General features: G+C 37.3%; 1 protein-coding gene across 2 annotated transcripts in view; it reads left to right on the plus strand.

Moving 5' to 3' along the window:
• The window catches only part of PIK3C3 (phosphatidylinositol 3-kinase catalytic subunit type 3), a 144,115-nt gene that overhangs the window by 48,095 nt on the left and 80,509 nt on the right, over positions 1–15,511 (plus strand). For both annotated transcript variants that reach the window (XM_049900023.1, XM_049900022.1), the window contains exons 9-10: positions 93–185; positions 10,199–10,384. In XM_049900023.1, coding sequence (XP_049755980.1) covers positions 93–185; positions 10,199–10,384 — 279 coding nt within the window. The remainder of the gene's footprint in view (positions 1–92; positions 186–10,198; positions 10,385–15,511) is intronic.

The raw sequence follows: 15,511 nt of genomic DNA on the forward strand, positions 1-15,511 counted from the left end.
TTGAAATAATTAAAAATTTTTGAATGAAGTGGAAATACATGGGAAGTATATATTTGATAAAACATTATTCTTTTTCTCCTTTTTTGTTACAGATTATTGTGAGTTATCCACCAACCAAACAGCTTACATATGAAGAACAGGATCTTGTTTGGAAGTTTAGATATTATCTTACTAATCAAGAGAAAGTGAGTTTCTTGAATATTTTCATCTATTAAGTTTTTCTACAAAGTTTGTTGCTAATGATCAAGAATGTGGTAAAACTGACGTGGAACAAATAGAATATAGCGTAAAATGTAGAATTATTGTCAAGTTAAAAAAAGTTACAGAGAAATGTGTAATACACACTACTAAAAAAAATTTACAAAGGTATGTACACAAAGACACCTGTGCTTGTTTGTTGATGCGTAGCCAGTGTCCGAAAGGATACACAGTTGGCTCCCTTTTGGGGAGGAGTGAGGTAGGGGACCTTGTGTTTTTATGTTAAATTCCTCTCTCTTGTCTTTAGAAAAAAAAAAAAGATAATTACGTTTGTCATTAAATGTATCTACTATGAAAACAGATTCTGATAATTTGCCATGACAGTTGAATTTACTGCATTTGTGTGTGTGTGCGCGTGCCTGCGTGTTTATGTTTATATCTTCAGATCAGTTAGGAAAAGACCTAATAGCCTATTAGAAAATAAGTAAGGACTATGAAAAAAGAGTTCACTGAAAAGGAAATACAAATAACAGTAGTCTCATGATACTCAACCCTACTTAAATTAACTACTAATTATTAATTAAACTAATTAGTACTAATTAAAAACATACTGAAATACTGCCTTCTTATTTATCCAATTGGCAAAAGCCCTACAGTTTGATAACCTGCTCTGGTTAGGCTATGTGAAAATAGACAATTTCATTCAAGGTTGGGGGTCTTGTAAATTTTTGAGAGTAATGTGACTGAATATTCTTCCTTTTGAAAATTTTGTTTGCCATTTTATGATGTAGTGATTATTAGCATATAGAGCTCAGTTTGCCTTGCTTGGTTTTTATAGCTGTTAGAGCTGAAAACAATACCTTACAAAGCTGTATAGATACAAATGAAATAAAACAAGATAGACAATTTTTTCCAGCTAGATTTTTCTTTTATTTTTTAAAGCATTGAGCTTTGAAGCTTATGATTGACACAAATCATTTTCAGGAGGCATTTCTAAATATCAACTAAGTGTGTGCTATTAGATAAAACTCGCCTTATTAATAGAAATGTGTACTCTTCCATTATCTTGTTGTTTGTGCTTGCTGCATCATTTTCACTATCTTCCTTCTGTTGTTTCTTCCCAGGAATCTTTTTTTAGTCCTGTGTCCCTTTGGTGAAGGTTATTTAAATAAAAGCAAGTAATATCCTTAAATCCACTCAGCTGGATGCTTGTTAACGCCAATATGTTGTAGCATACTGAAAGCAAACACATTGCCAACCTCCCTGTTATGTGAAACATTCTCTTGAGATGTTACTGTGTGTGACACATGACCTGCTGATACACAGTTAGTTCAAGGGAAGGGGTGAATGTATTCTAAAAGTTTAATTAATGAATTATGTTTTAAAAATTAATGTTGTTGTTAGGTGCCATCGAGTTGATTCCGACTCATAGCAACCCAATGCACACCAGAACAAAACACTGCCTGGTCCTGTGCCATCCTTACAATTCTTGCTATGCTTGAGCCCATTGTTGAAGCTACTGTGTTACTCCATCTCATTGAGGGTCTTCGTCTTTTTTTCTGACCCTCTATTTTATTAAGCATGATGTCTTTCTCCAGGGACTGGTCCTTCCTGATAACATGTCCAAAGTACGTGAGTTGTAGTCTCACCATCTTTACTTCTAAGGAGCATTCATGTTGCACTTCTTCCAAGACAGATTTGTTCATTCTAAAAATTAACAAGTAAATGACAGGATAATGATTAAAATTAAAATGGTAAGTAAATATAGCTAGGAGATTACATTTTATCTCTGCAGCCAATAGATTGTCTTGCTTAACATATACCACACTTTGTAGACCACTGGGCTGGTGGTAATCTGTGCAGGAGAGTAATGGTAATAAAGCTGGTCCAGACTGTAAGACGCTTTGGATGCTGAACTTGTAGTTATACTTTATTTTGTATGTACTGGATGCTTCTATAGATTTTCATGCAAAGGTATGACAAGGTGATGGGAGTATTTTTTAAAAATATTAATTTGGCAGTAATGTCTCAAGGATGAATGGACATGTGCAGAAAATAATTATCACTTGGATGTCTATAATATATAGATAATATGGGCTACTAATGGCAGAGATGATACTAATTTCAAAACAAGTGATAGAGATGATAAAATGAGAGAGGAAATGATAGAGATGGAGGAGTCTTATTCTTGGAACTATATTGTAGGTAGCGTGGTATAGCTTGGTTTTTGAAACGAGAGACTTGAGTTAATTTTCTGGCACTACCATATATACTTACTAGGTATTGTGAGGCATATTATTTAACCTTTGGAATCTTGGTTTTCACATTTGTCAGACTAAACTCTCCTTGATAGGTGAGATAATACAAGTAAATATACTGGCAGAGTGCTTGGTGCATAGCAGATGCAGAGTAAATGTTGGTTCTTTTTGTCTTCATCCTTCTCACCTCTTTGAACCTGGGTGACTAGGAAAATATTTGTACTATTAAAAGGACTACAATATTCAGAAGGAGTTCTGACTAGAGAGAGAATATGAAAAACGGAATTTGAAACCTGAAAATTGAGTTGATGCAGTGGTGTACAGCTGGGCAGGCAGCATGGAGACTTGGACAGGACTAGATGTTTGCTTTCCATAATGAAACCATGGAGTGGATGAAGTTTCTGGAGAGGGAGAATTGTGACGAAGTAGTCAGCACTAGATTTGAATCTTGAGTCTTACTATTGCCACTAATTAACTTTTTTGACTCTGGACAAATTAATCTGTCTAAACTTCAGTCCCTCATATTTGATATGATTGATTAAATGATAGTAGACTTCTGAGTCTCTTTAGTTCTTAAATTAGTCAGTAAATTCTTAGAGCAGAGGGCCAAGGGCTAATTCTTCAGGTAGAATGGTGATATCCAGCATTTATTAAACAGCTACTGTGTGCCAGGGGCCTTTTAAATTACACAACGACCCTATACTGTAGGAATTATCGTCACTGTTTTACAGATGAGGAAACATGAGCCTTAGTGAGGCTAAGGAACAGGGGCAGAATCACAAAGCTTATAAATGCTGTCTCTTATATGCTCACATTATCAAGTTAGAAGATAAGGGAGCCAATAAAGACATAGAAAAGAAGGTTATAGAGAAAATATTTGCAGCATTATGCACCTGCCTTAGGAAGAATTCTGAAGGCTTTGGGGGCCTGCAGAGAGGCATCAGGAAAATTATTCATCTGTCAGGAAGCTTTTATAATTGTGTTAGAATGAATGAATAGATGCGTGAATGAGTAAATATGTTTTAAAATCTCATGATGAGATGCTCTTTAGCCACTTAAAAAAAAACAGAAACAAAAACTTGTTTTTCTGAACCAACTATTTCTTTTAGTTTCTAATTGTAAGATAAAAAGCTATTTATAGCTCATCTTAACGTTTCAGCTTATCCTCTTTAACTTTTAATGATGCCTTGGGAAATTCTTTGGAGATGAATCATATATATTCTCCTTTATATCCATGATAAGACTGAGAGGCAAATTTTAAATTTAGTGTAACTTTAAGTGTTATCCTCTTTATCACTGAACAGAAGGAGATATTCACCAGCAGAAACACAGGCTTGTGATTTTGTGTTTTACAAAAAGATTGAGTCAATATCGTGATACTGTGTTAAATGAAGAATAACCTTGGTCACAGAAATTGACTCTTGAATGCAGCACAGTGTCACCTAAAATATACAGCAAGAAATTGAATTAAACCTGTTAGGATATAGTATAGGTTCAGGTAGCACAGAGCAGATTTACAGAGCGCAAGTCCCTTAGATAGAGAGGCTTGCAAGAAAAATTGTTTGTTTAAACAAGTAGTCACTTCCCACTGAAATCCAATTACTTCTAGACATGTGCAAAAGAAATAAAATGCTCAAGTGATACAAAGTGTGTGACAAGTTTCATTTAACTAGTTGATTTCAAGTTTTAGAAAGGTAGGTGATGAAACTTCAATTCTGAGAACATATTACAGGATTCTTATGATCGCTAGAGTAGAGTGAACTATATTTCTTAATGTTCAGGAAACACTTTTAAGCAAGCCAAGTATATATTGGCCTTGAAGTGACCAGAGGAATTATTCACACGCCTGCATTGGTACCCTTGTAATAATTTAAAATGAGTTTTGTAGAAAACAAATACTGCTGTACCTCTACCCCCTAGGTGTATTTACACAAAGAAACTCTTTCAGTGTCAGGTTTTCAGACACTGATTTAGATTATTTGGTTTGTGGGCCCTGAGGCTGAAAAGATTTTCTAGAGAGAAGGCAGTGCTCAAAAAACAAGTCAGTGGGAATTAGTTCTTATAAAGTAAAACTTTTTACTTTTCAAGTTAATGTACTCTTTCCTCCTTTTTTTCCCCCCCCCCCTCTCTAAATGTCCTGTCTTACATATATTGGGTTAAAACTCTCTAGTCTGGACTTAATGCTGTACCTAAGAAGTTCACAATAATAACTTTGTTTAACCAAACTAGTTAAATTTCTGAAGTATTTTTAAGTTTGTGGTCCACAGCAGATGGAATTGACTCATTTTTGTGGAACCCAAAATAAAAATATTGAACTTTTTCAGAACTAGCCATGGTAAATGGTCTTTTCTTCTGTAAACAAACAAACAAAAAGCATTGCCGTCGAGATGATTCTGACTCATAGCAACCATATAGGACAGAGTAGAACTGCCCCAATAGTGTTTCCAAGAAGGGGCTGATGGATTCGAACTGCCAACCTTTTGGTTAGTAGCTGTAGCTCTTAACCACTGCTCCACCAAGATTGTTATGTTAACTTCATGTCTTCTAATTATGCTTGGAAGAAAAAAACAGTAGGAAGAATTACGTATGGTGAGGGTGATAGTGATGCCCTGAGTGTTCTTATGAGGCTGCTTCTGAAGTAGCTACTGAAACAGTGACATCAAGATAGCATTTATATTTGTGTCTTGTTGTAAGAAGTTCATGATTAACCGAAGCAAAAATAAATCCAGCTCAGCAGGAATTTGCTGTCACCTCTTAGCCTAGCATTATACTAGGCTCTGGAGCTTTGATGTATCAAGTCTCTGGCCTCATCTAGATTAAAGTTGTTTTAGAGAGAGAATATTTACATAAAATCAAAATGGGGGAGTGTAGTGTGGTGATAAAGGGTCACTGTCTTAGTAAATGTGTAGGTGATATTGTTGTTGTTAGGTGCCATCAAGTCAGTTCCAACATGTAGCAACACTATGCGCAGCAGAATGAAACGCTGTTTGGTCCTGCGTCATCCTCACAATCATTGTTAGGCTTGAGCCCGTTGTTGCAGCCACTGTGTCAATCCATTTCCTTGAGCGTCTTCCTCTTTTTCACTGACCCTCTACTTTACCAAGCATTGTTTTTTTTTTTCCCCAGGGACCTGTCCCACCTTATAACATGTCCAAAGTATGTGAGACAGTCTTGCCATCCTTGCTTCTAAGGAGCATTCTGGTTGTACTTCTTCCAAGACAGATTTATTCATTCTTTTGGAAGTGCGTGGTATATTCAGTACTCTTCTCCAGCACCATAATTCAAAGGCGTCAATTCTTCTTTGGTCTTCCTTTTCTCATGCATATGAAGCTGTTGAAAACAGCATGGGTCAGGACCACTTTAGTCTTCAAGGTGACAACTTTGCCTTTCAACACTTTAAAGTGGACTTTTACAACAGATTTGCCGAATGCAATGCATCTTTTGTTTTCTTGACTGCTCCTTCCAGGGGTGTTGATTGTGGATCCAAGTAAAATGAAAACCTTGACAACTTCAATCTTTTCTCCAATTATCATGATGTCACTTACTGGTCCAGTTGTAAGGATTTTTGTTTTCTTTATGTTGAGGTACGATCTATGAGGTATAGTCCTTGATCTTCATCAGTAAGTACTTCAAGTCCTCTTCACTTTCAGCAAGCAAGGTTGTGTCATCTGCATAGTGCAGGTTGTTTGTGAGTCTTTCTCCAATCCTGATGCCCCGTTCTTCTTCATATAGTCCAGCTTCTCAGATTATTTGCCCAGAATACAGATTGAATAAGTGTGGTGAAAGCATACAGCCTTTCCTTACTTTAAGCCACACAGTTTGGCCTTGTTCTGTTTGAACGACTGCCTCTTGACATGTGTATAGGTTCCTTATGAGCACAATTAGGTGTTCTGGAATTGCCATTCTTCTCAATGGGTAATTAGTTTAATAGAAATGGAAGAGGGCAAGCTCAGTATACTCTGAAAGAGGTTTTGCAGAGGAAAGATTCGTCTTAAAGTTTGAGCAAACTTTGATAGTATTTTTTATTTGGTGATTACTTTTTTTGTGGGGTAGAAAACCATGACTAAAGGCAAACTGTTAGGTTCGGGAGACAAGTTTGTATAAATGGTTATAAAATAGAAAAGATGGGGTCAGATTGTGGTGAGCCTTCAATTCTATGCTTGAGAGTTAGATTTCACTGGCAATAGGAAACCATTAAAGAAGGAGACTATGTCTTAGTAAGTGATATTTTGAGGAGGATAAACCAGGGTGGATTGGGGAAAAGCTAAGAACGAGAAAAGAGGCATAATTAGCAGGTTCATGTACTGATTTGTAGATCAAGTTAAGTGTGAACCGTAGTGGTGTTGGTGAGCAAGGGAAAGAAAGGAGAATATGCTAGTGGGTTGCCTTGAAGGCGACTCTGCCCGAGTGGTTAGCCCTGAGTGCCTGGAATAAGGAAATAGGCAACGGGAAGGAATAGTATGGGAAGATATTTTCAATTGAAAGTATTTGACAGATGATGAAGCTAAAATTTCCAATAGTAGAGTTGGGTGAAACTTGAAATAGAAATGCAGTTGATCATTATTTGTGGATTTCATATTTGTAAATCTGCCTCCCACCCCACTACCATGGAGTTGGTTCTGACTCGCAGTGACAGTATAGGGTTTCCAAGGCGTATATCTCTACAGAAGACTGCTGCATTTTTCTCCCACGGAGCTGCTGCTGGTTTCAAACCACCAACCTTTTGGTTAGCAGTTGATTGTTTTAATCACTCTACCACCTGAGCTCCTTAAATAATTATTTAGCTGATAATTGATGGAACCAGAGGTTAGGATTTGAACATAAATAACCTGGCTCTAAAGCCTGTACTCTCCCTAGTCAGCCAGTTCTCCGTGGACGCTGCAGAGATAAAGTTGCATTTGTATCCTGTACTTTACCTGGATTAATAAAACATCTTTAAAGGACCTGGATTAATTATCATCATTATTATTGTTGTCTTCAAATTGTTTCAGTCTTTCTCTCATTCCTGCCCTCCTTGTTTCCTTTCTTCCTCATTCTGCTGCCTCCTTGTTTATATTCATAACATTTAGCATTTTAAAGTTGAGAAATTCTTTGCATAGTGCCTTAAGTTCCTTGGCAGCAGCACACACTATAAATCTTACTAATAAATCTATAAATCTGAGAATCTGGGACTTAGATTGTGTCAGTTACTGAATTGAGTATGTTGGCATGCTGGAGGATTTGCTTATAATAAGTACATAGCAGCACATTTCTATTAAGACTGTTGATGTACTGTGAAATGGAAAAGCTTTCACTGTAGTTATTTAAAAAGTATTGCTTTGTTTCTGTATTCAACCTAAAAATATATTTTAGAAGTGAAAAAAAAATGCATAGGAATAAATCAGGACACTCTTATATGCAGAGAGAGCACTGTACTAAACGACGAGAGGGAGGCGCAGAGGAAATGGACAGCTGTCCCTGGGGAGTGCAGGCTCTAGTTGAAGAGACAGAATGCCTACAAGAGCTTTTGGCAGGTAAAAAAAAAAAAAAAAATTATTTAAATGACAGTAGTACAAATTGAGCCCACAGTTGCTGAAGGAATTGCTGGAAGTTGTTGAAAACTTTCTGGAAAAGTTGAGTTTTTGATAAGCTAACTCCTAAAGAGGATGACACCAATGTTTTGGTGAAGGGCATAAAGAAGGCTTGTGCAGAGCAGCGTATTAAATAGGTTAACTTGGCTGAAATATAGAGCAGCCATCAGAGCTAGCTTGATGAAATAAGAGATTTGGATTGTGATAAGAGGTACCAGTGGAGTGTTTTGAAGAATAGGCCAAGGTTTTCTTGTTCTGGTTCTTTTTTTTTTGACAAAGTAGAATGACCCAATCATCTTTCTGGAAACAACATTATCATGGTATGGCCATCATCTTGAAGTATTAAAGCCTTTGGTTTTCCATGTAGTAGGGGTTTAAATTTACTCTAATTCTCTTCAGAGAGTGAAACTGACCAATGGGAAGAAGCTACACGAAGACATTTTTGCCTTAAAACAAAACAAAAGAGTTTAGCTGCCTGTTTAAGTATAATGACTACTTTGCAAATTGGTCACTAGAATTACTTAAGTAAATATTGGTCTTCTTTTTGGCAGAGATGTTATAGAGTGAATTTCTGCTGATTGGAGGGTCATATTAACTCCAACTTGAGCTTTTAAGAGTTTCTGTGGAATTAGCTCTTAGCTAGAAGTCTGCCAGACTCGTTATGTGATATAATGAGAAGCATCCTGAAGGGAAATACAGAAAACATTGCCAGGAAATAATTGGCAGGAATTGGAGGAGGACTTATAAGATAGATCAGTGTTGGGGGAATAATGGTTCCAAGGGACATGCACTTAGTTAATTAGAGGATGGCAATGCCTTGATGTTATCATCTGGTGGGAGAAGGTGAGAGTGGGTGACCCTGGATTTTAGGTATAGCTCATCCACCATTTTAAGCTGATAGGCAAGCCATTTAACTGCTCTTTGGCTGTATGCATTTTGGGCATTGTACTAGATAATCTCCATAATTCCTCTTGTAAATTAGGAAAATCAAGAATAAATTAGGTAGTGGACAAGAGGGTTCAGTTTGTGTCTTACTAACCAGTTCTACTGTTCAAGTGGACATTTACTTGAGAGTTTGGTTAGTTTACTAATAAAGGATCTCAGTAGGGCAGAGAGGAAACCCTGGTGGTGTAGTGGTTAAGTGCTAACTGAAGGGTCAGCAGTTCGAATCCACCAGGCGCTCCTTGGAAACTCTATGGGGCAGTTCTACTTTGTCGTATAGGGTGGCTATGAGTCGAAATCGACTGGACGGCAACAGGTTTAACGGTACGGCAGAGAAGGAATTTAAATTTTAAAGTTATCTTTGTTCAGGAGGTAATGTTGAATTCATAGAGGATGAGAAAGGGGAAGAAAGAGTCCTGGGTTCAACCAGAAAAGTGTTGCCAGTAAGGAGACTTGACCATAGGCATTTATTATGTATGCAGCGTGAATGCTATGCCTCGGGATAGTCTGTTAACTGACAGTCTTGTGAAAACTTCAGAATCCTGCCTGTCTAAAAGATAAGATTTCAGAAAGATGTTATGAATCATAGAATATTTGCCGCTGCTTCTGTATTTATCCATTTTTATGCTTGCTTCTGTGAGTTTTGTTTGAATGCCTGTGTTTTTAAATATTCCCAGTGTTAGAGAGGCATCCGTATTCAATTTAGTCTGAGTCCTCATTTGTATCTAGGAAAGCTAATGATCATACACTGAGGAGGTGATGATGACTGGGCTTAGTTGTGGTGATTTCTACCCCTGCTTGACTTCTGACTCTCATTCATTGGTGGCATTGAGTGTCACGTTGTTGATGATGGACATGAATATCACCAGGGAGTCTCAGAGGTCATGAGCTATACCCCAACTATTTTCGTATCTTGAGTCATATGGTATTTTAAAAAGAACAAAAGCAAAATGAAGAAAAACTAAAACAAATTGAAAAACACATAGTGTTCTGCAAGTAATATGGTCTGGAAAATGTAAAGTTATAGGGAACATGCTTTTTTCTGTGCTGCAAGTGTTTCTCTATGATTGCATGTACAATTTTGTTTGGTGTTTGCACAAGGAATCTATTCCTGAGGCTTCTCTGGCTCTTCAGTTAGGACCAAGTGAAACTCTGCCTAGTCATCGTTGACTTCCTCTACCCAAGGCAATTGGCTATTGTTTCTAATTTTAAAATCTTTTCTAACTGTAGGCTTTGACAAAATTCTTGAAATGTGTTAATTGGGATCTGCCTCAGGAGGCCAAACAGGCATTGGAACTACTGGGAAAATGGAAGCCAATGGATGTGGAGGACTCTTTGGAGCTGTTATCTTCCCATTACACCAATACAACAGTGAGGCGTTATGCTGTTGCTCGGTTGCGGCAGGCAGATGATGAGGTACGTTATTATTTATTACTCCTCTCAGCTGGGTGCATTTGAAGCTAGAGCCTGATTGTCAGACTCTGTGTGTGTGTCTGTGTGCGTGCACGTGTGAGAGGTGTCCAATTATCTAGTGCTGCTATAACAGAAATACCACAAGTGGATGGCTTTAACAAAGAAATTTATTTTCTCACAGTTCAGGAGGCTAGAAGTCCAAATGCAAGGTGCCAGCTCTGGGGGAAGGCTTTCTTTCTCTGTTGGCTCTGGAGTAATGTTCTTGTCTCTTTAGCTTCAGCTTCCTGGTTCTATGGCAGTCTCCACATGTCTTAGCATCTATTTTACTCCATCTCCCCTCTGCTAACTTACTTAATCTCATATCTCAAAAGAGATTGATTCAAAACATACCCTGTGCTAATCCTGAGCTTCAGCTCTGCCTTCCAGGCTCTCTCTGATGTCAGCTCTTCTCCTTTGGCTTTAGGGGACCCTACTAGTCCATCTGAGTGGGGACCTCACCCCCTTGGCCCTGGCAGGCTCTGTTCTGCCCCTTGGACATGACAGCTTCGACCCCTCAGCTTTGGGTGGCAGTCCCATTCCCCTGACTCACTTTAACAGCATCCCTACACTCTGGAACCAGTTGGTGATTCTTTTAACCTAGGAGTCTTTGTCCCCCGCTCCTTGAAATCCAAAAGACTGTGGCCCCACCCTTTGAAAACAAGAAGACCCTGCTTCCTGTGCTCCTTTTGACAGACCTGCTGATCTCTGAGCTACACCAGGGGTGGTCCTTTTGTTTTCTTGGAGGATAACAGATGTAGTTCCTTTGGCCCATTTCCTGCCTGGTAGAATTCCAAGAGGCAGACAGCATTCTTTCCTTTCATTCTTTCTCTGTTCCCTTTAGTCTAAGCTGATGGGGTTTCTGCTGTGGTAGTCAGTCAGATCTGTGAGCCACAGGCTTAATCTCTTTAATAAAGTTTGTGTAGCCACATCCATGGAGAACATTCCAGGGTATGTGTCCTTAGTTTGTACAACAGAATTTTCCAAATCTTTAAGTTCTGTTTTCATTTTGCACAGTTCATTTTTAAGCCCATCTCTTTCATCTCGCGTTTTACTGTAAGTGGCAGGCCGAAACCATTTTAAGATCTTGCTTAGAAATCTCATCAGCTAGATATCCAAGTTAATCACTTAAAATTTCTACCTTTCACCACACATTTGAACCAGATTCAGACAAGTTCTTTGCCACTGGATAAAAAGAATTGCACTTCCTCCATCGTCCAATCACATGTTTATCATTTTAAAGTCTCAGCAGAAGCATGATTATCATTTTAAAGTCTCAGCAGGAGCACACTTAACATTTCTAGCAGCATTCTGTTGCTGGTGCCATATGTATTCTCTGAGATGATGGAAACTTTCTCTATGGCTGTCCTCTCTTCTGAACCCTCACCAGAATTGCCTTTTAAGTCCATAATTCTACCAACAGTCACTTCAGGGCAATCTAGGCTTTTACAGTTAGACGCCTTAAAGTTCTTCCAGCCTCTACCCATTAACAAGTTCGAAAATGATTTCCACGTTTTGGATATCTGTTAGAACAGCACTCCCACTTCTTGGTACCAAATTCTTTCTTATTTAGTGGTGTTATAACAGAAATACTACAAGTGGGTGGCTTTAACAAACAGAACTTTATTTTCTCACAGTTCAGGAAGCTAGAAGTCCGAATTTAGGGTGCCAGCTTTAGGGGAAGACTTTCTCCTTCTGTCAGCTCTGGAGGAAGGTCCTTGTCGCTTCAGCTTTACTTCCTGGTTCCTTTGAGATCTTAATGATATTTGGCGTCTATCTTATCCCATCTCACTGTGGCTTGTTTGTTTAATCTCTTTTATATCTCAAAAAAGATTGACTCAGGAAACACCCTGCACTAATCCTGACTCATTAACAAAGACAACCCATTACCAAATGGAATTGCAACAACAGGCATAGAGGTTAGGGTTTACAACACATATTTTGGAGGAACATAGTTCTATCCATGAGAGAGAGGCAGAGAGAGAGACAGACAGACAGACAGAGACAGAGAGAGACAGACAGAGAGACAGAGAGAGGGACAGAGAGAGAGACAGAGAGACATAGAGACAGTTTTTGGAAGGGAGTAGGTATATTTTCAGAAGTAAAATTAAAATATTCCTCCAAGGACTCCTCTGTGAAATGAAAATTTACTTCCTGATCTTGTACATGATAGGACAATCTCTCCCAGGACATCTACCTGGCAGCTGAGCTTGTATTGCTGTCTGGAAAAAGGAATTCTAATGAAAAATGGTTTAATGCAGCGCCAGCTAGGGAATAATTCAGATCCCCTCTATCAGTCAGTACACAACAAGCCGCATTTAATTGTAGCCTTGAAAAGCCCTTGGGGCCTTTAAAGCATAGAGATGCACAGTCATTCATTTATCCTTAAAACTCCTACTTGAAACTTTTAGCTGACGGATGGATGATTATGTGTATATGTAGATTATCTGTAGATTGTTTTGAATGCTCTGGAAAGCAGAGACTCCTGGCTGTTTATATACATGTAAGGCCACCAGGGAAGGAGGAACACTTCTGTATTGACACAGAACATTGCTGGATTTTGAATTTTAGTACTTCCTAATGTGGGTTTTTTTTTTTTTTTTTTTAATGAGGCAGACAGCACAGTGCGTAAGAACTCAGCTGCTAACCAAAAAAGGTCTGCAGTTCGAATCCACCAGCCGCTCCTTGGAAACCCCCTGGGGCAGTTCTACTCTGTCCTGCGGGGTTGCTATGAGTCAGAACTGACTTCACAGCACCTAACAACAACAATTAGGTAGACTAATGCAGTGAGTTTTTTTTTTTATATCAGTTTTTATAGGGTGAATGTGCTCTCAAACATAACCCAGTAGTTCATGCTAGTGCCAGGTAAAAGGGCCTATGGGATATTAGTTATGGGTTAACTTAACTGAATAAAGTATTCTTTTTAAGCCTGTGATATATATAGATGATTTTGCAGAACAAGTATTATCAAAGACGTTTTTTAAAAACAGTAAGAATCATTTTAAAACTAGTAGTTCTATGTGAGTTTCAGGAAGCAAAATGAATGTTTGTTAAAAGTCAATAGGTGTGTTTATATATTTAATTATGGTAAAATTAAAATTCTAAAGTAAATATTATAGTAAACCCTCACAGTATTTTGCCCATCTTCAGCAGTTGTCAACTCATTAATCTTATTTCATCTATAACAGTACCGGCTCTCTTCCCAGGTCGCCTACTCCCACTAGATTATTTTGAAGCAAATCTCAGCTAGGTTGTAATTTTCCATGAATATAATTTTTTTCCCTATCGTATGAAAAAGCAATTCTTATCATTGTGGTTCAGTATATTATCTTCTCTTTTCCCATTTTCTTTACTGTATCACACATAAAAAATGTATAATCTAATATTAGAATTGTATTTATTTTAAAGTTATTTAAAAATTTTACTTAAATCATTCTCTATCCGTGTTTGATGTAAGTGATCATAAGGCTTAGATAAAAACTTCTAGACTGTCACTAAGTCAGTCCGTGAATGTGGCTCCAGAATTTAACGTAGAAAAATGTGAAATCATCACTTTTGTTTCTCTGGCCTCAGTTCCCTCAGAAGCTTAAGGGCTAAATACTTGATCATCTCTGAGTTCATGCAGTTACTAAGGGCTATTCCTAGAACATTTCATAGGTTTTTTTTTTAAAAAAAAAAAGAAGTAGAGGATACTGATAGAAACACTGTGTTTATTCTAAACTTCAAAATATGGTGCAACTATGGATTGTTAGGGTGTATTAAGATTTTGTAGCTATAACTAGTATCATAACGTAATTCAGTATTGAATTATATACACCATGTTAAATGAAAGGTCTTTTAATTTTGTTATTACTGGTTCTTCAGATTTTTTTTTTTTTTAATTTCATGTGTTTAAATAAAAAAAAGATCTGATTTTTGTTTTTTCTTTAAGTACGTATATGTCTTTGGGAACACTATTATTCTGGCCTCAGTTTCCTGTCTGAAAAATGGTGATGATAATAACTGCTGACATCACTTGGTAGTTAAGAAGAGAAAAGGCAGGCAAACTTTGGAAAAAGAACTATACATATGCAAGAAGATGGTGGAATTACACTATGTAAAATTTTATACTAAAATCATTTGTGTTGTGCCTTTCATCCCTAATTGGTTTAAAATGCCCTTTTTCTGTATCTTTGGAATATAGTATGTGGATTTTATCAACGTCAACAGTTTTTTGGTCTTGCCGTGAATAATAGTCATATACTCTTAGCATTAAATGTTACATCAAAGGGCACTTTGTCTAAATACCCAGATGTTGAACAACCGGAAGGCTCGAATGAAAGATGGCCTGTTTTATGTTTGGACAGTTACTCTAGTTTTCTGAATATGTTATGTTCTCTTTGGTAGCCATGCCCATGCATATGTTATTCCATTGGCCTGGAAGCGTCCTCAAGTTTCCCTCTTCTTTATTCTTCAGGGTATACCTCAGACACCACCAGCTCTGGGAAACTGCCTAGAAAGCAGTAGGCATTTTTGTTTGTTTCCTGCTGTCACAGTGTTTGGTATATTCCTTTACTGTAATATTCATATATATATATATATTTTATTTGCTTTTTAGTTGTGAAAGAAATGATGTAGAAAGTAATATTCTCTTGACAGTCCCACTTGTTTCACCATTTCTTCTCCCCAGAGGAGTAGTCATTGTTATTATATTCTTATATGGCCTCCCATATATTATTTTTGCAAATTGCAAGCATGTGTTTATGTGTAAAGTATATATAATTCTCACTTTTAGAAAATTAACGTAAATGGAAGTCGCCTATAGAAAAAAAATTTTTTTTTTTTTTTTTTTTTGCATATATACTGTTAAATGTTTGCCTTATTAACTGCACAGGGTATCTTGGACATTTTCCCATTATCACCACATATATGTGGTGTCCATAAGGTCTGGAAATGTAGGCAAATTGATGTCTATAATGTTGCCAAGAACATTTTTAATCTGTAAAAATATACTATCTGTGTTTCTAGACGTCATGAACACCTGTAGATCTACCTTATTGTTTTTAAAAAGCAGCGTAGTACTTTATTGCAGGGCTATTTTTTAGTTTATTAAAC

Source organism: Elephas maximus, chromosome 11 (assembly GCF_024166365.1).
Source record: "Elephas maximus indicus isolate mEleMax1 chromosome 11, mEleMax1 primary haplotype, whole genome shotgun sequence".
Classification (NCBI taxonomy): Eukaryota; Metazoa; Chordata; class Mammalia; order Proboscidea; family Elephantidae; genus Elephas; species Elephas maximus.